The 25,843-nt window shown below is 43.4% G+C and overlaps 1 protein-coding gene across 4 annotated transcripts in view; it reads left to right on the top strand.

Moving 5' to 3' along the window:
- The window catches only part of LOC110531778 (protein phosphatase 3 catalytic subunit alpha), a 99,436-nt gene that overhangs the window by 68,442 nt on the left and 5,151 nt on the right, over window positions 1-25,843 (top strand). Inside the window, exons 9-14 of one of the 4 annotated variants that reach the window (XM_021615187.3) lie at window positions 5,536-5,661; window positions 10,125-10,196; window positions 11,732-11,758; window positions 17,330-17,414; window positions 22,464-22,561; window positions 25,054-25,083. In XM_021615187.3, the coding sequence (XP_021470862.1) occupies window positions 5,536-5,661; window positions 10,125-10,196; window positions 11,732-11,758; window positions 17,330-17,414; window positions 22,464-22,561; window positions 25,054-25,083 (438 nt within the window). The remainder of the gene's footprint in view (window positions 1-5,535; window positions 5,662-10,124; window positions 10,197-11,731; window positions 11,759-17,329; window positions 17,415-22,463; window positions 22,562-25,053; window positions 25,084-25,843) is intronic. The other 3 variants (XM_021615190.3, XM_021615191.3, XM_021615192.3) reach the window with 3 other exon arrangements.

Genomic DNA, 25,843 nt, shown 5'->3' with positions numbered 1-25,843 from the left:
TGTTACTCTAACACTGTACTCTGTAGCCTACTGTATTGGTCCACTGCAACAGGGATTTGACAAGAAACTGGATTAAAAATGTGTGGGATGATAAATTCATAAAAGTCAACTGTAGTGAAAACAAATGTAAAACAGCCAATTTCCCTTTATTTCCTGTCTACAGCTGTTATATGAGTGGAATACAGAAAAAAAATAGATAGAAGATGGAGAAAAGCAGAGTAGGGCAGTCCGCTTGTCAGAGAGACAGTGGAGGAAGCATTAAGCCAGAGGAAGGAACACTCAAACTTCCACCCCTCGTCCCTCCAGACAGAGGGGATCAGAGAGCCGTCCTCGTTAAGAAGGGAGGAAAACCCTTCTCGGCAGGCACTCGTCTGTGAATAATGTATGAGAGGGCAGACAGGCGGGCGTCGCCATTACCGTATTAGTGGGTTTTCCTGTTAGAGCAACCCCACGGATGGTCTGGTCTTCCCCCAAGAAGCACTACAGTAGTAGTTAGCGTTATTAGAGCAACAGAGATGCCCGGTGGTTGTCTGAGGAACTGCAACCAGGCTTAAATTAGTTTGAAAATGTATATCGTCGTTTGTGAGTGTTTTATTAATTTATTAAAAGCAAGATAGCTCGCAACATAAGTTATAAAAATATGGTCCCTTCAGGAATCAAATCCAGAATGCTGGTGTTGCAAACAACAACCCTACTCTACTTTTTTCTCCATCTTCTATCTATCTTCTATCTATTAGCCGGCTACCACCCGGTTACTCAACCCTGCACCTTCGAGGCTGCTGCCCTATATACATAATGGAATCACTGGCCACTTTAATAATGGAACCCTAGTCACTTTAATAATGTTTACACAATGCTTTACTCCTCTCATATGTATATACTGTATTCTATTCTACTGTATTTTAGTCAATGCCACTCCGACATTGCTCTTCCTAATATTTATGTATTTCTTAATTCTGTTATTTTACTTTAGATTCGTGTGTGTTGTTGTGAATTGTTAGATTCTACTACATTGTTGGGAGCTAGGAACACAAGCATTTTGCTACACCTGCAATAACATCTGCTAAATATTTGTATGTGACCAATAAAATTTGATTTGATTTTGAGCCATGTAGAATGGCTGGTAATGATGTAAGAGGGAGAAGTATATTTATATACCACTAACTGCGTAGATACACTATATATACCAAGCTATGTGGACAGCCGTTCAAATGAGTGGATTCAGCTATTTCAGCCGCACACGTTGCTGACAGGTGTATAAAATCGAGCACACAGCCCAGCAATCTCCATAGACAAACATTGGCAGTACAATGGCCCATATTGAACAGCTCAGTGACTTTCAACGTGGCACCATCCAAGGATACCACCTTTCCAACAAGTCATTTTTTCAAATTTCTGCCCTGCTAGAGCTGCCCTGGTCAACTGTAAGTGCTGTTATTGTGAAGTGGAAATGTCCGGGAGCAACTACGGCTCAGTCGCGAAGTGGTAGGCCACACAAGCTCACAGAACAGGACCGCCGAGTCCTGAAGCACGTAGGGAGTAAAAATCGCCTGTCCTCAGCTGCAACACTCACTACGGAATTCCAAACTGCCTCTGGAAGCAATGTCAGCACAAGAACTGTTCGTCGGGAGCTTCATGAAGTGGTCTTATCACGGCCGAGCAGCCATGGAAGATCACCATGCCAAGATCACCAATGCCAAGCGTTGGCTGGAGTGGTGTAAAGTTAATCGCCATTGGACTCTGGAGCAGTGGAAACGCTCCAGAGGTGGATTTGTGCTTTCAGTGTGTATCTAAGAGAAGGCACAGTAGCTCATAACAATGGCTGTTGATACTGAGGGCTGCACCACTTACTTGCTCCAACACCCGCTTGTCTCGCCACTACCACGCAACCCCACCCCTCACCAAGCCCAGTGAATGTTAGTCTGTCTATCTGTAGCTGTACAGACTCATGACATGCAGATGGCTGGCATGCCGCGTTTGATGACTTGCTATTCTCAAACCCCGCCAGGAGACGCAGGAAAGTCCCCCACCGGGGCCCAACCTCGGTGTCAGCTTCCCCCCCCCCCCCCCCCCCCTCCGAATCGGGCCACATTGGCTGGGTGTTGGGGGTGGAGGTGGGAGGGAGAGCAGAGGGCTGTATAAAGGGGATGAGGCAACAGTGTCTGTCTGTGTGGTTCCCTGGCCTGTTGCAATGTGATAACACACTTTGACTTATTTAGACAGACTAGGTCAGGGTTCCCCAAATGGTTTTATTTGGCCCCCCCCCCCCCAAGTTTTCAAGTCAATTTAGTAATTTTCATTGTTGGACATTAGACTTGTAAACACCAGGAAATCAGCTCCGAGTGATTTTAATGTATGAAATCTGTTCCCAACTATTCCCATGGATAATAGAGAGACACGACGTGGTCGTATACAAATGTACGCAAGGTTTGATATGATTACGTTTCAGTCAAACATTATATCTCTTTCTGCTCCTTGCGGTCAATTTGCAGTCTACAAATGATTTGTAATTATGTTCCAGCCCCCGAACCATTGGCTCGGGTCTAGGTCAGATCCTAGTGGAACCGCCATGTGAGCCAATGTAGCAAAATGTCATATAGTTTGTGAAGTCATACATGTCATCATGTATTTTGACATGTTTTCTTTTTCATAATCATTCTAAAACGTCCATAAGAATATGTTGATTTTTCATAATACAAAACAACTGTTGGATTTGTTTGTTCGTGATTATACAGTATGTGTTTCTCTCGTAAACAGTCTAAGGTTTCAACTTGTTATAGATACGTCCTCGGTTTCTGATCCCATTTTTGGTACGTTGCAATTGCCTCCCGGAGAATTCAGCCTTTTCATGCATGTTGGCACAGAAAAAGCTTGGTGTATGCACATTCTTATGGACCTCTGGAGCGGTATTGCATACTGTGGATAATGTGGTCAACCAAAGCACTCCTCCCGGTTCCCCAATAAACTATGTCCCTTGTTTTATCTCACGTGGATCTTACAAGTAGATTTGCTGTGGTTCTCAAAATGTCTCTGCCTCAACTTTTCCTATCAACATGCCAATAGGCATCTCCAATCTGTCTCTCTGTCTCTGTATCCCCCCAGCTTACCTCTCCAATGGTCTCTCTCCCTTTCTCTCGCTCTCTCCTTTCACCCTCTCCCTCCATCCATCCATTGTCAGAAGTGTATGTTTTCTCACTAAGGAATGGAGGCGATCAGTCCATCAAGCCCGTATGCTGAGCGAGTTGTTTCTCCTGGTTTTATTCATGTATAAATCCCTGTAAATGATGCTGGGACTGTTGTGGTGGGGGCTTGGAATCAATGTGACATAGAATTGAAATCAAATCCAATCAAATTGTATTTGTCACATGCAACTTACCGTGAAATTCTTACTTACAAGCCCTTAACCAACAATGCAGTTAAGAAAAACAAGAGTTAAGAAAAATATTTACAAAATAAACTGAAGTAAAAAATAAAAGAGCAACAATAAAATAACAATAACGAGGCTATATACAGTGACTATGCATAGATAATAAACAGTGAGTAGCAGCAGTATATAAAAAAAAGGTGGGGGGGTCAATGCAAATAGTCTGGGTAGACATTTAATTAGCTGTTCAGTAGTCTTATGGCTTGGGGGTAGAAGCTGTTTTGGACCTAGACTTGGTGCTCCGGTACCGCTTGCTGTGCGGTAGCAGAGAGAACAGTCTATAACTAGGGTGGCTGGAGTCTTTAGGGCCTTCCTCTGACACCGCCTGGGATAGAGGTCCTGAATGGCAGGAAGCTTGGCCCCAGTGATGTACTGGGCCGTACCCCCTGTTGCGCCTTGCGGTTGGAGGCCGAGACGATTCCATACCAGGCAGTGATGCAACCAGTCAAGATGCTCTCGATGGTGCAATTTTAGAACTGAGGATCTGAGGACCCATGCCACATCTTTTCAGTCTCCTGAGGGGGAATAGGTGACTGTCTTGGTGTGTTTGGACCATGATAGTTTGCTGGTGATGTGGACAATAAGGAACTTGAAACTCGTAACCTGCTCCACTACAGCCCCATCGATGAGAATGGGGGTGTGCTCGGCGCTCCTTTTTCTGGAAGCGCAGAGGATGGGTTTAAAGGGCCAGCCGTGTAGAACAGGCACACAATGCAGACTGACTTTATATTTTCACTTAATAACGCTGTTTTAATTGCTAGGTAGAACGTCCCTCGTGGTATAAAACTGACAGCTTTCGGAGGGTTTTATGAGATGGATTTACGGTTTTATGGACGGTTTTATATTACACAATATGGATGTTTTAGAATAGAAGGCACTCTAAATGCATTCATAATGAATTTGTACACCAGTGATTTGATCAGTGTGTTACAATAGAAATTGGGTTAACACTATACTTAATGCATGCAGGTATAATTCATTATGATGCAGTTATAATGCATTGTCAGACTTGTCATGAACATGTACAGTATTACCCCATTATAATGTCTTGTAATAATCTCATAATGATCCGGACAAACTAACAGCCAGTTTGGAAACTATGCACAGAGAGACATGACATACCATAAGCCTTGTTCTAAAGCAAGTTCTAATGCATTATACCTGGATGCGTTTAATTGTCAGATGTCTCATACACACCCCCTCTCTCCATGAGGCTGTTCAGGAGGATGTAATCTCTCATGGACAGACTATGTAAACATAAACGGTACCGTAGCATCTGTCAACAGACTGTGGGATCCAAAGGCTAACGAGTAATTTTGTTCAGATTTTGCGCAGATTTTATCACAGGTCATTTGGACAAATCATGATTTTGCATGTTTTAGCATCTTTCAGAAGGTGAGGGGACATTTGGCCCATACACTTGCCTGTAAGTTGCGAAGAGAGAGGGTATCACGGCTCAGGAGAAGACCCAGATGCAGACAGTTTTGAAATATCAATGGTTTATTACAAAAACAGGGGGGCAGGCGAACGACAAGTCAAGGGCAGGCAGAGGTCAGTAATCCAGAACAGAGTCCAAAAGGTACAGAACGGCAGGCAGGGTCAGGGTCAGGTCAGGCAAAACCGGGAACTAGAAAAACAGGAACTAGAGTAAAACAGGAGTACGGGGAAAACGCTGGTAGGCTTGACGAGACAAGACGAACTGGCAACAGACAAACAGAGAACACAGGTATACATACCTTGGGGATAATGGGGAAGATGGGCAACACCTGGAGGGGGGTGGAGACAAACACAAAGACAGGTGAAACAGATCAGGGTGTGACAGAGTGTAGAGCATCTGACCTAAAGGTATTTTAGTTCTGGGTTAACCCGAGATTAAGGAGGATATAACTTTACAGAAAGAAATGTATTGTGTAGAACATAAATGATTATCTGACACATAGAACAGGTCATCATGTCAGCTCTATTCATTATATTTCTGTCGGCAACCTACAGAGTGTTTCCTGTCCCTGAATTCATACTTACAAAAATATACGTTTTTTGAGTAATGAAACTTAAATGACTGAAGTAAATATTTAAGTCAATCTAACTTGTGTTTTGTCTGTTCCTTATAGCTGCAGTGCTGAAGTATGAGAACAACGTGATGAACATCAGGCAGTTCAACTGCTCCCCTCACCCCTACTGGCTGCCCAACTTCATGGACGTCTTCACCTGGTCCCTGCCCTTTGTTGGGGAGAAAGGTGAATGGGACACACGCGCGCGCACACACACACACACACACACACACACACACACACACACACACACACACACACACACACACACACAATGCCTCCAGTTCAAGTTCATTTCATTCATGCATATGATGGCAGAATACATTTAGGGAACTGTTGTTGTGGCTGTTATTAGTACTCAAATGCAGTCACATGCATCGGTATATGTGGATATAGTCATGCCTAACAATACAACAACCAGAAATAACAGTTGAGATGACCAATTATCACGCCCAGTGTTATGTGTGGCTGTAGTCATGCCTAACCTACAGTATCAACCAAAAATATCAAATGAGATGTGTCCATACCAATTATTGGTCCTGTTTTATTTGAAGTTCTTCTTATGAAGGCTTCATAAAGCCTTTACATAGGCTTCATAAGCTCAACATAGATGCTTCACAAATCATCTATAACCGTTTATCATGCTCTTTAAAGATTCATAATGTGGCATAACTGTGTGACATAAGCATCAATTTAGTTGTTCACATTGATCTTTTATAGAGCATGAAATACGGTTATAGATGATTTGTGACCCATTTATGCAGCGCTTATGATGCCTATATGAATGTGTTATGAAGTCTTCATAAGATAAACTTCAAATAAAGCTGGACCAAATTATCACATCAAATGTCATTCAGCTTAATGCCGTAGGGTTGTCTCTCTCTCATTCTCTCTCTCTCTCTCTCTCTCTCTCTCTCTCTCTCTCTCTCTCTCTCTCTCCCTCTCCCTCTCCCTCTCTCCCTCCCTCTCTTCCATCTTCTCTTTCTCTCTCCCCCTCCCTTCCTCTCTCTCCATCCATCCACCCCCCTCTCTCTCTCTCTCTCTCTCTCTCTCTCTCTCATATTAAAATTCAAATTGCTTTATTGGCGTGAGAAACATTGCATAAAAATTGTCAATGCATAAAAATGTTTTATGGAAAATAAATACAATTGTAAATAATAATGAAATAAGATAGTAATAATAACTGAAGAAGAAGAATAACAACAATAGAATGACAACAGTGGACAGTAAAACAAACATAGGATAAATAATGAGGACAGTAATATGCTAAACGTCAAATAACGGCAGATAGCCTAGCGGTTAAGAGCTTTGGGCCAGTAACGGAAAGGTCACTGGTTTGAATCCCCGAGCTGGCAAGGTGAAAAAATTGTCCATTATGCCTTTGAGCAAGGCAGTTAACACCCAACGACAACTGCTCCCGGGCGCTGGTGAAGTCGATTAAGCCCCTCGCAACTCTGATTAAGAGGGGTTGGGTTAAATGCAGAAGACATATTTGGGTTGAATGCATTCACCTGTGCAACTAACTAGGTATTCCCTATTACTGCTCAAATGAATGCTACCACCACCACTGTTATTTACTCTAACACCACTACTATCCCTACTATTATCATTACCATTACTATCTATCATTACTACCACCAATATTTCAACCTACTACCTACTGAGACTATTACTACTATTATCATCACCACTATATTACTACTACCACGGCCATCATCATTACTACAAGTACTACCACCACCACCATTAAACTACTACCATTACCCCTACTACCACCACTACCACCATTAAACTACTACCATTACCCCTACTACCACCACTACCACTACCACCATTAAACTACTACCATTACCCCTACTACCACCACTACCACCATTAAACTACTACCATTACCCCTACTACCACTACTACTACCTCCACCACCATTAAACTACTACCATTACCCCTACTACCACCACTACCACCACCACCATTAAACTACTACCATTACGCCTACTACCACCACCACCATTAAACTACTACCATTACCCCTACTACCACCACTACTACTACCACCATTAAACTACTACCATTACCCCTACTACCACCACCCCCATTACACTACTACCATTACCCCTACTACCACTACTACTACCTCCACCACCATTAAACTACTACCATTACCCCTACTACCACCACTACCACCACCACCATTAAACTACTACCATTACCACTACTACCACCACTACCACCATTAAACTACTACTATTACCCCTACTACCACCACTACCACTACCACCATTAAACTACTACCATTACCCCTACTACCACTACTACTACCTCCACCACCATTAAACTACTACCATTACCCCTACTACCACCACTACCACCACCACCATTAAACTACTACCATTACCCCTACTACCACCACCACCATTAAACTACTACCATTACGCCTACTACCACCACCACCATTAAACTACTACCATTACCCCTACTACCACCACTACTACTACCACCATTAAACTACTACCATTACCCCTACTACCACCACCCCCATTACACTACTACCATTACCCCTACTACCACTACTACTACCTCCACCACCATTAAACTACTACCATTACCCCTACTACCACCACTACCACCACCACCATTAAACTACTACCATTACCACTACTACCACCACTACCACCATTAAACTACTACTATTACCCCTACTACCACCACTACCACTACCACCATTAAACTACTACCATTACCCCTACTACCACTACTACTACCTCCACCACCATTAAACTACTACCATTACCCCTACTACCACCACTACCACCACCACCATTAAACTACTACCATTACCCCTACTACCACCACCACCATTAAACTACTACCATTACCCCTACTACCACCACTACTACTACCACCATTAAACTACTACCATTACCCCTACTACCACCACTACCACCACCACCATTAAACTACTACCATTACCCCTACTACCACCACTACTACTACCACCATTAAACTACAACCATTACCCCTACTACCCCTACCATTACCATTTGGAAAAATAATCACTGCAACAATAACAACAATAAAAACAATAATAATAAGCATCACTGCTTACTCGTACAGATTTAGTTACTCAGTGTCAGTATTGTCACGATGCCAGAATTTGGACTTCAATACTGATACCAGGTTTAGTATCACAAACTCGATACCATCACAATTCTCGATATCAAAACAATACTAAAACGATACCACAGCAAAAAAAGAAGGTGCATTTGGAAAGTAATCAGACCCTTTGACTTTTTCCACGTTTTGTTACGTTATAGCCCTATTCTAAAATGGATTCAATATAATTGCTTTCCTCAATCTACACACAATACCCCATAATGACAAGCGAAACAGTTTTTAAAAACATTTTAGCAAATGTTTTAAAAATACTCTTCCTAGAGATGGCCATCCGGCCAGACTGAGCAATCGGGGGGGAGAAGGTCCTTGGTCAAGGAGGTGACCAAGAACCCGATGGTCACCCTGACGGAGTTCCAGAGTTCCTCTGTAGAGATGAGAGAAACTTCCAGGCCTTTGTTGTAGTCTGGCCAGACAGAACCAGTCCTCAGTAAAAGGCACATGACAGAACACTTGGAGTTTGCCAAAAGGCACCTAAAGACTCTCAGACCATGAGAAACAAGATTCTCTAGATTTTCTGGTCTGATGAAACCAAGATTGAACTCTTTGGACAAGCGTCACATCTGGAGGAAACCTGGCACCATCCCTACGGTGAAGCATGATGGTGGCAGCATCATGCTGTGGGGATGTTTTTCAGAGGCAGGGACTGAGAGGCTAATCAGGATCAAGGAAAAGATGAATGGAGCAAAGTACAGAGCGATCCTTGATGAAAACCTGCTCCAGAGCGCTCAGGACCTCAGACTGGGCAAAGGTTCACCATTCAACAGGACAACGATCATAAGCACACGGCCAAGACAATGCAAGAGTGGCTTCGAGACAAGTCTCTGAATGTCCTTGAGTGGCCCAGCCAGAGCCCGAACGTGAACCCTATCAAACATCTCTGGAGAGCTGAAAATAGCTGTGCAGCGACGCCCCCCATCCAACCTGACAGAGCTTGAGATGATCTGCAGAGAAGAATGGGAGAAACTCCCCAAATACAGGTGTGCCAAGCCTGTAGCATCATACCCAAGAAGACTCTAGGCTGTATTCGCTGCCAAAGGTGCTTCAACAAAGTACTGAGTAAAGGGTCTGAATACTTATGTAAATGTGATATTTATGGGGGTTTTATTTGTAAAAAAATTGCTGAACCTTCTAAAAACCTGTTTTTGCTTTGTCATTATGGAGTATTGTGTGTAGATTGATGACGAAAAAAAGCTATTTAATCAATTTTAGAATAAGGCTGTAACGTAACAAAATGTGGAAAAAGTCAAGGGGTCTGAATACTTTACAAATGCAATGTAATCCATCATGCCAAATGGAATCAAAAACATGATTAAAATCAACAAATCATGCAATACTTTCCCTCTGTTTTTCTGATGAACATGCTGGTTTATTAACATGTGTAGTGTGTATGCGGTCTGCTGTTCTGTGTTTGGGTAGAAAACCAATTTGTTTTTTTGCTGAGAACTCTCTCTCTCTCTCTCTCTCGCTCTCTGCAGTCACTGAGATGCTGGTCAACGTGTTAAGCATCTGCTCCAATGATGAGCTGACGACTGACGAGGAGATCGATGGTAAGTCTGTGTTCACAGCAGGGGAGCAACTTTCACTGAAATTACATTTTTTTTCTCCCCCTCCAGGTATATCATTGGACTGTGATACAAAACGAGGCAACGGTGTGGCTTTAGGACCATGCGTACGCCTCCAAGCGGTCGGGGAGACTGTTTGGAGTGTTTATCGGACTGGATAACAAAAATAAAAAACAAGTTATGTCCCCCCCCCCACTTATAAAACCAAAGTTGCATTTCTGGTTCACAGGATGGTGTGCCCTCGTTGCCACGACACTTTAGACACACCCAATTCCCTTCCTCCTTTTTACATGCAGGTGCTCCACTTTCTCAGCTCCACTCTCAACCATTGATAAGCATGCAAATGGATTTGCTAATGACATGGCCCTTGGGATGGTGAAATGAATATGGGGAAGTTAATGAGTGGAAGGGAGCGACTGTATAGAAACGGAGAATGGGGAATTGGGCATGGAGGGACCAAGATCATTATGGTGTTGTGTCTCTCTGTGTTTGACTAGACTTCCACTAGAGGGCAGCCTCGACCGATGGAACATTCATCAGCTCCACAAGTATACATTTTACATTTGCTTTCTTTGGATCCGCAGTAGAACATGACAGTGCAAGATGCTCGCATGGATTTGCACGCCTTTTTATCCTAATGGTAGCTATTAGCTACTATGTAACACAGTTTGTTACAAAAGTCAACACGTGCCACAATTCTATTCAGGTTGCGTATCTATGGGTGGAACACACCGTGTTCCTGGTATTCAATGCCTCCTGATTTCTCATTCCATTCATTCCTTATCTTACAGCTCATTCAATTGGGTTCCATTTAACACTAGTAGGCTCCATTGTACAACATAATGGCCAGAGGCATTCTCTAGGTAGAGATGGTTTGGAACACCCATTCCTAGAAAAGCCCTTTAGATACTCCAAGTCACACACGTCACCATAACTCTATAGTGAGGGGGAAGGAATGCTTAGGTCATATCCTGTTCCTGTATGGCCGGAAGTGGTGTGGTGTAGAACATGGATTCTAACCCTTGACCCTAACGTTACTAGTTGACAGACACTCCTTAGTCACTTACAACCTCGGTGACTTAGTCGCTAACATCTCATCATTTCCTCATTTTATTTTCTTAAATGACTTTCTTCAATAGTTTAATATCCATTGTGTTCATGTTCTCTGCATTATGTATTTCTGTTTCTCTTCTCTCGCTCTCTCATTTATCCCTCTTTCTCTTCATCTCTGTCTCACTCTCATTCTGTCTCTCTTTCATTTCTCGCCTTCTCTCTTTCTCCCCGGTGCTGTGATTATTTCACACCTTTGGTAACCTCATTTAATGTGTCCTCCTTCTTTTCTGTTCTTCCAGAGTTTTGTTTAAATAATCCATTGCTTTTCTTTATGCTGCCTCTTTTCTCTCTCCTCTCCACCTCTTCCTCCTCATTGTCCTTCTCATTCGCTTTTTCTGTAATTCTTCAGCCGTCCATCCACTGATCTGTCATCTTTTCTTTTCTCTTCTGGGGGTGTTCTTGAGAAGGACATCTAATATATGCCCCCAAGAAAGGTACAACCCTCAGCTCTACTGTCGTGTGCCAATATACCTTTTTTTTTTTTTGGTGGTGGTGCTTGCTCAGGCACATGCACTTTGGGAACCAAATGACTAACACAATACATAAATGTGTTGTAACATTTATGCACAGTTTGGTTACGGATGTTGATATTGATCAGTCAAAATGTCTAATCTAATTTTTAAAAATGACAGACATACACCCCAATTCAATCAATCGCAGATAAACTGTGCTGTAGTTTCACTCAGAATGTTGACAATATACCGTTTTTTTTTTAACGGAGAGGTATAGTTTTGCGTGTTAAACAGCTTGCATGGTGTGTGGGTTTTAATATGGTTAACTTAAACATAGCTTTCCTGCAGTACGGTTATCTGCACTTGATTGAATTAAAGCTAGCCTATAGCTTCAATAGAAACAGTGTAGTGTTGTCAGTCCTAACACACCATATAGACCAGTGGTCACCAACCGGTTGATCACGATCGACTGGTCGATCTCCAAGCTATTCCTAGTCGATCACCAAACATTTCTGTAAAACACCCAACGATAAAGCCAAGCGTTCCTATTTTAGTTTCACACTGTTGACGGTAGGTGCACTTCATTCAGAAGCCCCTAGTGCTGGGAAGGCAAAGTGTTTTCATTTTGAACCATTTTATGTGTGTGAAGGTAGACCTCTTACCGGTCAGGCCCAGAAAGCAAATCAAGTGCACCTATAGGCCTAACCCTGGCCAATCAGATAGCTCAGATCACTGTATCTGCACAGTTTCCTCGTGCCATGGACTGTAAAAAGAAGCCCCGAACAAAACTTTTAAAACCATGACTAGAGAGAGACTCAACGAATACACAAAAGAACTGCTGTTTTTATGAGTAAGTTTGTGTTTAAGGTGTTATTCAGCACTGTCACAACTTTGTTCAACAGTTTTATAAGCTATAACATGCGCATTTCGATAAGCTTGCATTGTTATTATTTGCAACTTGTGTCTTTTTTAATATCAAGGAATATTGAACTTTCTCTGATCATAGGAGTAACAGCATGAATTGGTGCATGAGGCAGAAGTAATGCAGTGCGACTTAAGTTTCGCCATCAGCTGAAAGACGGTGTCCCCTTTTCTCAGAGGAGGGCGGGAGAGAGGAGGGACGGTGAGTCGGGTGAGAGGCAGCCTCACCGGTGCTCCCTCCCTCTGCTCAGACTGACTATCAGATGCAGACCATCAATCCAGTATAAAAAGCGAATTAATATGCTCACTCAGTTGTGCCTCACAAGTAATACAACAAATTATGTATTACCAGTTTGATCATATACCTAACATTTAGAAATATAATTTCAAAATGGTCAGAGAAGAACAACATTGGCAGGGCAATTCAATTATAGCCAATATGCAGCGATAATGTATTGGGCCTGTAGCCTACTACACAAACCTGATTGCTACAGAACTGTTTTTAATTGGTTAATGTTGCATAGGCTTATGTTTTTTTTAAGTCATGCAATAAAAACTCAGAAAGTGATCTTGACTCAGAAAAGGTTGGTGACCACTGATATAGACCATTCTTTGTGCCCAAACATCTAGCTAGCTATACTGAACAAAAAGCTAAACGCAACATGTAAAGTGTTGGACCCATGTTTCATGAGATTAAATAAAAGATCCCAGACATGTTCCATACGCAGAAAGAACTTATTTCTCAAAAATTGTGTGCACAAATTTGTTTACATCCCTGGCAGTGAGCATTTCTCTTTTGCAAAGATACTCCATCCACCTGACAGGTGTGACATATTAAGAAGCTGATTAAACAGCATGACCATTACACAGATGCACTTTGTGCTGGGGACAATTAAAGGCCACAAATGTGCAGTTATTATTATTTTACATTTTACCCATTTTTCTCCCCAATTTCGTGGTATCCAATTGATAGTTACAGTCTTGTCCCATTGCTGCAACTCCCGTACGGACTCGGGAGAGGCGAATGTCAAGAGCCGTGCGTCCTCCGAAACACGACCCAGCCAAACCCCATTGCTTCTTGACACAATGCCCGCTTAACCCGGAAGCCAGCCGCACCAATGTGTCGGAAGAAACACTGTGCACCTGGCGACCGAGTCAGCGTGCACTGCGCCCAGCCAGCCACAGGAATCGCTAGTGTGCGATGGGACAAGGACATCTGTACCAGCCAAACCTTCCCCTCACACAGGCGACGCTGGGCCAATTGTGCGACCCATGGGTCACACACATACAGAGCCTGGACTCGAACCCAGAAACTCTAGTGGCACAGCCTTAGACCACTGCTCCACTCGGGAGTTCCTAAAACGTGTAGTTTTATTCACACAACACAATGCCACAGATGTCTCAAGTTTTGAGGGAGTGTGCAGTTGCCATGCTGACTGCAGGAATGTCCACCAGAGCTGTTGCCAGATCCATTTATTTACCATAAACTGCCTCCAATGTAATTTGAGAGAATTTGGCAGTACGTCCAACCGGCCTCACAACCACAGAACATGTGTAACCACGCCAGCCCAGGACCTCCACATTCGACTTCTTCACCTGGGGGATCGTCTGAAACCAGCCACCTGGACAGCTGATGAAACTGGTGGGTTTGCACAACCAAAGAATGTCTGCACAAACTGTCAGAAACCGTCTCATGGAAGCTCATCAGCTTGTTCGTAGTGCTCATCAGGGTCTTGACCTGACTGCTATTCGGCGTCGTAACCGACTTCTTCAATGGGCAAATGCTCACCTTCGATGACCACTGCCACACTGGAGAAGAGTAGACAGCGTGTGTGACGTCGTGTGGGTGAGCAGTTCACCCCATGGTGGCGGTGGGGTTATGGTATGGGCAAGCATAAGCTACTGACAACGAACACAATTGCATTTTATCTATGGCAATTTGAATGCACAGAGATACCGTGTCAGGATCCTGAGGCCCATTGTCGTGCCACTCATCTGCCGCAATCACCATGTTTCAGTATGATAATGCTCGCAAGGATCTGTACACAATTCCTGGAAGCTGAAATGTCCCAGTTCTTCCATGGCCTGCATACTCACCAGACATGTCCCCCATTGAGCATGTTTGGGATGTTCTGGATTGACATTGAGCGACTGTGTTGCAGTTCCCACCAATATCCAGCAACTTCACATAGCCATTGAAGAGGAGTGAGACAGCGTTCCACGGGCCACAATCAACAGCCTGATTGATCAACTCTATGTGAAGGAGATGTGTCACGCTGCACGAGAAAAATGGCAGTCACACCAGACACTGCTTGGTTTTCTGATCCACGCCACTACCTTTTTTAAAAGTTATCTGTGACCAACAGATGCATATCTGTATTCCCAGTCATTTGAAATCCACAGATTAATATCCATATGATTTGTTTCCTTATATGAACTGCAACTCAGGAAAATCTTTGAAATTGTTGCATGTTGCTTTTATATTTTTGTTCAGTGTATATCTTAACAAGAAAAGACATCACCCATGCGCAGGGATACTCAATACTCCCCCTATTGGTCCGTTCAAAGGAACACACTCCACTAGAGTCTTTCACTGTTCTCTGCATACTCTCTCTCTCTCCATATATTTCTAAGTACTCGCGTTAATTTCCATCTCTCACACTCCACCTGTATGTTGATGTGGTATAATTGTCTTATGTGGAATGATTTTGTTATGAGGCCCACATTTACTATAAATGACTCCTGTGCTAAAAACATCTGCTCAATGATTCAAGTGTCCAATAAATGTTATAAATAATAATAACAATAAACAAACATTTAGGGTAAGATTCCTTTCTATCAGTAGTAGTCACTCACACACATACAGTGGGGAGAACAAGTATTAGATACACTGCTGATTTTGCAGGTTTTCCTACTTACAATGCATGTAGAGGTCTGTCATTTTTATCATATGTACACTTCAACTGTGAGAGACGGAATCTAAAACAAAAATTCAGAAAATCACATTGTATGATTTTTAAGTAATTCATTTGCATTTTATTGCATGACATAAGTATTTGATCACCTACCAACCAGTAAGAATTCCATCTCTCACACACCTGTTAGTTTTTCTTTAAGAAGCCCCCCTGTTCACCACTCATTACCTGTATTAACTGCACCTGTTTGAACTCGTTACCTGTATAAAAGACACCTGTCCACACACAGACTCCAACCTCTCCACAATGGCCAAGACCAGAGAGCTGTGTAAGGACATCAGGGATAAAATTGTAGACCTGCACAAGGCTGGGATGGGCTACAGGACAATAGGCAAGCAGCTTGGTGAGAAGGCAACAACTGTTGGCGCAATTATTAGAAAATGGAAGAAGTTCAAGATGACGGTCAATCACCCTCAGTCTGGGGCTCCATGCAAGATCTCACCTCGTGGGGCATCAATGATCATGAGGAAGGTGAGGGATCAGGCCAGAACTACACGGCATGACCTGGTAAATGACCTGAAGAGAGCTGGGACCACAGTCTCAAAGAAAACCATTAGTAACACGCTACGCCGTCATGGATTAAAATCCTGCAGCGTACGCAAGGTCCCCCTGCTCAAGCCAGCACATGTCCAGGCCCGTCTGAAGTTTGCCAATGACCATCTGGATGATCCAGAGGAGGAATGGGAGAAGGTAATGTGGTCTGATGAGACAAAAATAGAGCTTTTTGGTCTAAACTCCACTCGCCGTGTTTGGAGGAAGAAGAAGGATGAGTACAACCCCAAGAACACCATCCCAACCGTGAAGCATGGAGGTGGAAACATCATTCTTTGGGGATGCTTTTCTGAAAAGGGGACAGGACGACTGCACCGTATTGAGGGGAGGATGGATGGGGCCATGTATCGCGAGATCTTGGCCAACAACCTCCTTCCCTCAGTAAGAGCATTGAAGATGGGTCGTGGCTGGGTCTTCCAGCATGACAACAACCTAAAACACACAGCCAGGACAACTAAGGAGTGGCTCCGTAAGAAGCATCTCAAGGTCCTGGAGTGGCCTAGCCAGTCTCCAGACCTGAACCCAATAGAAAATCTTTAGAGGGTGAAAAGTCCGTATTGCCCAGCGACAGCCCCGAAACCTGAAGGATTTGGAGAAGGTCTGTATTAAGGAGTGGGCCAAAATCCCTGCTGCAGTGTGTGCAAACCTGGTCAAGAACTACAGGAAACGTATGATCTCTGTAATTGCAAACAAAGGTTTCTGTGCCAAATATTAAGTTCTGCTTTTCTGATGTATCAAATACTTATGTCATGCAATAAAATGCAAATTAACTACTTAAAATTCATACAATGTGATTTTCTGGATTTTTGTGTTAGATTCTGTCTCTCACAGTTGAAGTGTACCTATGATAAAAATTACAGACCTCTACATGCTTTGTAAGTAGGAAAACCTGCAAAATCGGCAGTGTATCAAATACTTGATCTCCCCGCTGTACGTAGACAAAAAACACAACTTAGTGCTAGGCTTTACCAGCTCATGTATGGTAGTGAAGACACCTTAAAGAAAATGTCTCAGATAAGCAGTGATGGTTGGAAACGGCCTGACTGTCTGACCCTGACAACTGTGTGTGTGTGTGTCTGTGTGTCTGTGTGTTTGTGTCTTTTAGGTGCCACAGCCTCTGCACGCAAGGAAGTAATCCGGAACAAGATCCGTGCCATTGGCAAGATGGCCAGGGTATTCTCTGTCCTCAGGTATTTATTGGGATTCATCGATGCATGTCTAGGTGTGCAGTTCCTGTCTATCTACAGTGCATTCGGGAAAGTATTCAGCCTTATTCAAAAATTGGAGCAGCCCGCTTGGAGTTTATCAAAAGGCACCTAAAGACTCTCAGATCATGGTTTGATGAAACCAAGATGGAACTCTTTGGCCTGAATGCCAAGCGTCGCTGGAGGAAACCTAGCACCATCCCTATGGTGAAGTATGGTGGTGGCAGAATCATGCTGTGGGGATGTTTTTCAGAGGCAGGGACTGGGAGACTAGTCAGGATCGAGGGAAAGATGAACGGAGCAAAGTACAAAAAGATCCTTGATGAAATCCTGCTCCAGAGCGCTCAGGACCTCAGACTGGGGTGAAGGTGCACCTTCCAATGTGACAATGACTCCAAGCACACGGCCAGGACAACGCAGGAGTGGCTTCGGGACAAGTCTCTGAATGTCCTTGAGTGGCCCAGCCAGAGCCCAGACCCGATCAAACATCTCTGGAGAGACCTGACAATAGCTGTGCAGTGATGCTCCCCATCCAACCTGACAGAGCTTGAGAGGATCTACAGAGAAGAATGGGAGAAACTCTCCAAATACAGGTGTACCAAGCTTGTAGCGTCATACCCAAGAAGACTCAAGGTTGTAATCGCTGCCAAAGGTGCTTCAACAAAGTACTGAGTAAAGGGTGTGAATACTTATGTAAATGTGATATTTTATATTTTTGCAAACAGTTCTAAACATTTGTTTTTGCTTTGTCATAATGGGGTATTGTGTGTAGATTGATGAGGGAAAAAAACTATTGAATCAATTTTAGAATAAGGCTGTAACGTAACATAATGTGGAAAAAGTCAAGGGGTCTGAATACTTTTCAAATGCACTGTATGTTTATGCATTTTATAATATGTGCCCAGTTACATGATCGTAGGCAGAAGTCAGCATATTGTACTTGACAGGATAGCTATTTGAAAGTTCAAAATCATGTGACTTAAGGACAAACTCACATCTAGAAGCCTACCAGACAAGCTAAATGCATTTTATGCTTGCTTTGAGGCATGAAATACTGAAGCATGCATGAGAGCTCCAGCTGTTCTGGACAACTGTGTGATCACGCTCTCCGTAGCCGATGTGAGCAAGACCTTTAAACAGGTCAACATTTACAAAGCCGTGGAAGGATTACCAGGATATGCACTCAAAGCATGCATGGACCAACTGGCAAGTGTCTTCACTGACATTTTCAACCTCTCCCTGGCCGAGTCTGTAATACCTATATGTTTTAAACAGACCACTATAGTCCCTGTGCCCATAATAGCAAAAGTAACCTGCCTAAGTGATTACTGCCCTGTAGCACTCACGTCGGTAGCCATGAAATGCTTTGAAAGGTTGGTCATGGCTCCCATCAACACCATCATGCCAGAAACCCTAGACCCACTCCAATTCGCATACCAACCCAACAGATCCACAGATGACGCGATCTCAATCACACTCCACACTGCCCTTTTCCACCTGGACAAAATAAACACCTACGTGAGAATGCTGTTCATTGACTACAGATCAGCGTTCAACACCATAGTGCCCACAAAGCTCATCACTAAGCTAAGGATCCTGGGACTAAACACCTCCCTCTGCAACTGAATCCTGGACATCCTGATGGGCCGCTCCCCAGGTGGTAAGGGTAGGCAACAACACATCTGCAACAACACTGGGGCCCCTCAGGGGTGCGTGCTTAATCCCCTCTGCACTCCCTGTTCATCCATCATTGAGTTTGCTGACGACACAACAATGGTTGTCCTGATTACTGACAACGATGAGACAGCCTATAGGGAGGAGGTCAGTGACAACAACCTTTCAATGTGAGCAAGACATAGGAGCTGATCGTGGACTGGCTGAACACGCCTCCATTAACATTGACGGGACAGAAGTGGAATGGTTCGAGAGTTTCAAGTTCCTTGTTGTCAACCTCACCAACAAACTATCATGGTCCAAACACACCAAGACAGTTGTGAAGAGGGCACGACAACACCTCTTCCCCCTTTTGAGACTGAAAAGATTTGGCATGGGTCCCCAGATCCTCAAAAAGTTCTACAGCTGCACCAGCGAGAGCATCCTGACCGGTTGCATTACCGCCTGGTATGGCAACTGTTCAGCATCTGACGGAACGGCGCCACAGAGGTACTGGGCCGTACGCACTACCATCACTGGGGCCAAGCTTCCTGACATCCAGGACCCACAGTTGAAGTCGGAAGTTTACATAAACTTATGTTGGAGTCATTAAAACTCGTTTTTCAACCACTCCACAAATGTCTTGTTAACAAACTATAGTTTGGGCAAGTCGGTTAGGACATCTACTTTGTGCATGACACAAGTCACTTTTCCAACTATTGCTTACAGACAGATTATTTCACATTTAATTCACTGTATCACAATTCCAGTGGGTCAGAAGTTTACATACACTAAGTTGACTGTGCCTTTAAACAGCTTGGAACATTCCAGAAAATTGCATGGCTTTAGAAGCTTCTGACACAGGCTAATTGACATAATTTGTGTCAATTGGAGGTGTACCTGTGGATGTATTTCAAGGCCTAACTTCAAACTCAGTGCCTCTTTGCTTGACATCATGGGAAAATAAAAAGAAATCAGCCAAGACCTCAGAGAAAAAATGGTAGACCTCCACAAGCCTGGTTCATCCTTGGGAGCAATTTGCAAACGGCTGAAGGAACCACGTTCATCTGTACAAACAATAGTACCAAGTATAAACACAATGGGACCACGCAGCCGGCATACCGCTCAGGAAAGAGACGCGTTCTGTCTCCTAGAGGTGAACGTACTTTGGTGAGAAAAGTGCAAATCAACCCCAGAATAACAGCAAAGGACCTTGTGAAGATGCTGGAGGAAAAGTACAAAAGTATCTATATCCACAGTAAAATGAGTCCATTATCGACATAACCTGAAAGGCCGCTCAGCAAGGAAGAAGCCACTGCTCCAAAACCGCCATAAAAAAGCCAGACTATGGTTTGCAACTGCACATGGGGACAAAGATCGTACTTTTTGGAGAAATGTCCTCTGGTCTGGTGAAGGAAAAATAAAACTGTTTGGCCATAATGACCATCGTTATGTTTTGAAGGAAAAGGCGGAGGCTTGCAAGCTGAAGAACACCATCCCAACCGTGAAGCACGGGGGTGGCAGCATCATGTTGTGGGGGTGCTTTGCTGCAGGGGGGACTGGTGCACTTCACACAATAGATGGCATCATGAGGGCGGAAAATTATGTGGATATATTGAATCAGCATCTCAAGACATCAGTCAGGAAGTTAAAGCTTGGTCACAAATGTGTCTTCCAAATGGACAATGACCCCAAGCATACTTCCAAAGTTGTGGCAAAATGGCTTATGGACAACAAAGTCAAGGTATTGGAGTGGCCATCACAATGCCCTGACCTCAATCCTACAGAAAATGTGTGGGCAGAACTGAAAAAGCGTGTGTGAGCAAGGAGGCCTACAAACCTAATTCAGTTACACCAGCCCTGTCAGGAGGAATGAGCCAAAATTCACCCAACTTATTGTGGGAAGCTTGCGGAGGCTACCCGACACGTTTGACACAAGGTAAACGAGGCAATGCTACCAAAATCTCATTGAGTGTATGTAAACTTCTGACCCACTGGGAATGTGATGAAGAAAATAAAAGCTAAAATAAAGTGTTGATCCTAACTGACCTTAGACAGGGAATTTTTTATGGGAGTAAATGTCAAGAATTGTGAAAAACTGAGTTTAAATGTATTTGGCTAAGGTGTATGTAAACTTCCGACAACAACTGTATATACTAGGCGGTGTCAGAGGAAGGCCCAACAAATTGTCAAGACTCCAGTCACCCAAGTCATAGACTGTTCTCTCTGCTACCACACGGCAAATGGTACCGGAGTGCCAAGTCTAGGACCAAAAGGCCCCTTAACAGCTTCTACCCCCAAGCCAGAAGACTACTGAACAACTAAACTAATCAAATGGCCACCCGGACTATTTACATTGATTACTCCCCCCTTTTGTTTTCATACTGCTGCTACTCGCTGTTTATTATCTATGCATAGTCACTACTTCTTGAACTGCATTGTTGGTTAAGGGCTTGTAAGTAAGCATTTCACGTTAAGGTTGTATTTGGCGCATGTGACAAATACAATTTGATTTGATTTGAATTGAATTAGGCTTCATTGAAAACCTTTTATCATGGGCCAAAATTCTTGATGTATTACTAATTGGCATGGCGCGTCGACCAACCTCGTCCCCAATTATCTCTTAAAGTAACTGTCCAGTGAAATTCTCACTTTTAAAAGGTAATATTCTGTTGTTGACTCATCCTATGCACGTATTTATGGCCGGAGCCTAAATTGGAGAAGAAACACCTCAAACTTGTATCTCAAACAGACTGTTTCAAACATGATGTCATGTTGGCCTATTGGCTGAGCTGGCCAATCAGCGGTCTACTCGAATGAATATTTTGAATGACTGGTATACGCCCACACCATTCTGTTGTTGGGGCACGCTTACAACATTCAAACACAGGAAATCTGCTTTTTAAACAACTTAATTACCATTTTTTGTATGGGAAACTATTTCACTCAAATGTTTATTAATTATAGGTCATATTTCATAGAAATCTTGAAACACTGGACAGTTACTTTTTAAATAGTGAAAAGCTCTTCCTGTGTCTCAACTCTTCCTGTTCGGTGCTCCTTTTTCTGTTTAACCTCTCACTTCCTGGTTCAACTCCCAATAGATAATAATAATAATTTATTCAACTTTTATAGCACTATTCATTAAATAAAGGCATTTCAAAGTGATGTCTAGCAACAACAACAGCAAAAAAACAAGCAATTCAATAACAACATCCTGAATCATCGTGGTCAAGAGACTGAACGCTGAGAAAATTCATGGATGATTGTCATTTTATACAGGTGAAGGAATAGGAGCAAAACTTTCATAAACATTGAGCTAATAAACAGCTTCATGGTTAGTTGAATCCAGTTCCATTTCTTTGTTTGTTGTCCCTGCAGGGAGGAGAGTGAGAGTGTGTTGACACTGAAAGGGCTGACCCCCACCGGCATGCTGCCCAGTGGAGTACTGTCCGGAGGCAAGGAGAAGCTCCAGAATGGTACGCACCACAACACACACCCTGGACCTCCATGCCTAGCCCAAAACACCCCTCACACTCCCCAGGCCACCGTGTTCCGCCCCCATCAATACACACTTATACAAATATTTAATTAGCAATGCATCCACCTCAAAGACAAGCAGATACCTGATACTTATTTCACTATTTTTTTTTCTCTCAGGGCATTTTCTCTTAAACCCGGTATATTTCTTTACGACTTTTATGTCATAGAACACAGTTGCAGCAGTGGGAAATACAATGTAACTGTAATCTGTAGTCAATATAAGCATTACTGCAGCAAGGTTAACCTAGAATAAGCTCATATCTAAGTACTGCAAAGCGTGGCCCCTTTCTCTGATGTTGGTTTTAGATAATACCGTCATAAAATGTTAGAAGTTTTTCGCCATTGTCTCTTTTAATGCTGTCTTGCTTTCCTTACCCCCCCCCCCTCCCCCCTCCACCTTCCTCTCTGAAATCTACTGGTTATATCTCAAATATTGTCTCTGTCTTCTTCTTTCTCCTCTTTCCCTAGAAACCACAGGTATAATCTGTTGTGCAAGTATTGTGTCAGCAGTGTTTTGTGAGAATATTGTAGAATTCACCCTCCCATGTTGAATTCCAAACACTCCCAAAAACAGTCTGACGATCGATCGATCTCCTTTACGTGACAGACTAGCATTATAAGATGCTTTTCCACAGGGAAGACATTTCTTCCAAAGATGACAAGTGGAATTGAATAATCTACCGACGGAATCAGGCTATAACATAGACCATTTAGAATTTGAATTTATTTTAAATAGAACAAAATCATGTCCTTTGACAAATTTTAAGTGATTTTTAAGATGTCAGGGAAGGCTAGGTACCGAGTAAGATGCAAAGGATGAATTGGAATTGACATAAACAACCGTGTATGAAAGGGGATACATATTATCTACCTTGTCACCCACAAACAAGGCAGAAATCCAAAGAACTTCATTCTCCTCTCTTTGGTTCTCTTGGTCAGTTTAAGTCTCCTCTATCAGTTGTTTTAGGCCTACAGTGAGTTTAAGTCATGTTTTCGATCCTCTACTGCTCTGAACCATCGACATCTATTTCTGGGTTCACTTCTCCCGAAGTTTACCACAGAAATGCTACATGTTTGCCTTATAAACAGTAGTCTATAACTCTATCTCTCTCACACACACACACACACACACACACACACACACACACACACACACACAAACCACACATTGTTGATTCCGACTGCATAGGGGCAACCATGTACAGTAGTTCCCAGTGATGCCAAAGCCATCCAATGGAGATGCAGTAGCGAGGAGGAGCCATGTTGGGAGGCAGAGTGACGTTCAAAGAGATTTTCTGTCGCAGCATTGGTAGAATCACAGCTCGCCATAGGCTCTTATTGTTCAGACAGTCTCCAATGTGCTTCTACCGTAATGTTGTGCAATCCATCAACCACTTGGTTTCTTTTGGACCTCCTTATAGCTTTCCTGTGTGTGTACGTCGCTCTTGTGCATTATGTATCGTACCTCCATAGCCACATCGACCTGTTCAAGTTGTAGAGCTGTAGCCGCTAAGTATCATTTGCAGGCCCAACCGAGCCCATTTCTTTTTCTCTGTGTGCACCACCTGAGTACAGAGTAATTTCCGTATTTCTGTTGATAAGTGTTTGATGATGAGTATTGCTATAGAACAGAAGGATTTGTATGGTAAGTGGTAAGTGCATTAAAATATTCCCACGGTGTGTTTCTTAAAGGTGCATCTGCTCTTTCGGCGGTTCGTGTCAAAAGACGCGGCTGCGCTACAGTTCATGATAGCTTGTAGCCTATGTTTCCCGAGAACATTCTTCTTTTCTTTTATCTGAGCTCGGTTGTTCAGCTGCAGCCGCATTTATGACTTTGGCAGAGTTGTTTCTGTTCTCACTCACACGTCCACATGTACTGTAGCCTAACTCCTGTTAAACACCGATCATATGTCACCCCCCCCAACCCTGCTCCAGTGTGTAGTTTGTTGAGTGAGGATACATCAGACAGATATTCACATTCACCCCTTTGATAATCATCAACCCTCTCCAGTCCTACTTGTCACGGCATCCCCCTCCCCGACATCCATTTTCTATAGCCGTCCCGCACCGCTTCTGGTCCCTTTGTCAAACACGGGTGCCGTTTTTACCAAGCTCAAAATACCAGCGCACCACACATTTGTGTACAATGGGTATTTGACTGGCTCCATTCCGTCTGTCACTTTTTTGGTTAACTACCCCCTTCCTTCTTTGTCTGTCTTAACACACCCGCTTGATCCCTGCTCCTCCTCCCATGAGTGTCCTCTGTCCGAAAAACACAGAGAGTTTTTTTGTTTTTAACATTGTTGTCTTTGCATTGGCTCTCTCTTTTTGCTGCTCATTGACCGGTTCCTGGGAAAAAACCAAATGAATTCCTCGCTGGTCACCCTTCTTCTCATTCGTTTTGCAACCCCCGTCTTCTTCTCTTCAGCTACTATTGAGGCTATTGAGGCAGACGAAGGTAACTAGGCCGGCGGCCCTCTCTGTTGCTTCTTACCGCAATAGACAGGGGCCCCCGCCTGCTGCGTTTTCATCCATCTCGCCGTAGCTTGTTACAGAGTGTGTTGGGTGTTTGAGCTAACAAATTGTGGCATAATAATTACCCCCCCCCCCCAAAAAAAAGAGGGGGGGGGTACAGAAAAGCCACACTTGTTTCAAAGGGGAACAAAGATCATATCACTGTTGAACAAAGATCATACTAGGCAGATAGCATTAAATGCATTACTTTTCTTTTCACCTGCTAGGATATAGCCACCCTCCCCTCCCTCCCACCGACAAGGTTTTCAGCTTAGTCTGTATGTACATTGTTTTGCAGTATCCCCTCCACTAAGCTGTGTCCACTCATACGTTTGTCTGAAAAACAACAGCACTCAGCAGGATATTATGTCACACCTGTGACTTCATACAACGCCCCATGCCCCTACACCAACTCATCCACCCACTCAGTCTTCCTATGAAAGACCGATCTGATTGTCCCCCTTTGAAACAACTAATACAGTTGTGCTTTGTCTTTGCACTAATATACGTGAGATAGAAACAAATCAGAACTAAATTTGTTTTTCCAACAGAGGCTTTGAAAGCCAAATTGGGCTCCAACTCCAAAAAGAAAATGGGCAAACAAAGCCGCGCAACAAAGAACAAGCTTAACTACGCACTAAATAGCGATTTGCTAGCTAGCTGCTATTTAAGTTGGAATTGTTCAGCGACTCCTCATAAGCGCC

The sequence above is a fragment of the Oncorhynchus mykiss genome, chromosome 9, assembly GCF_057628025.1.
Source record: "Oncorhynchus mykiss isolate SJ-2025 chromosome 9, ASM5762802v1, whole genome shotgun sequence".
Lineage (NCBI taxonomy): Eukaryota > Metazoa > Chordata > Actinopteri > Salmoniformes > Salmonidae > Oncorhynchus > Oncorhynchus mykiss.
This window is presented reverse-complemented; position numbering and strand designations above follow the sequence as displayed.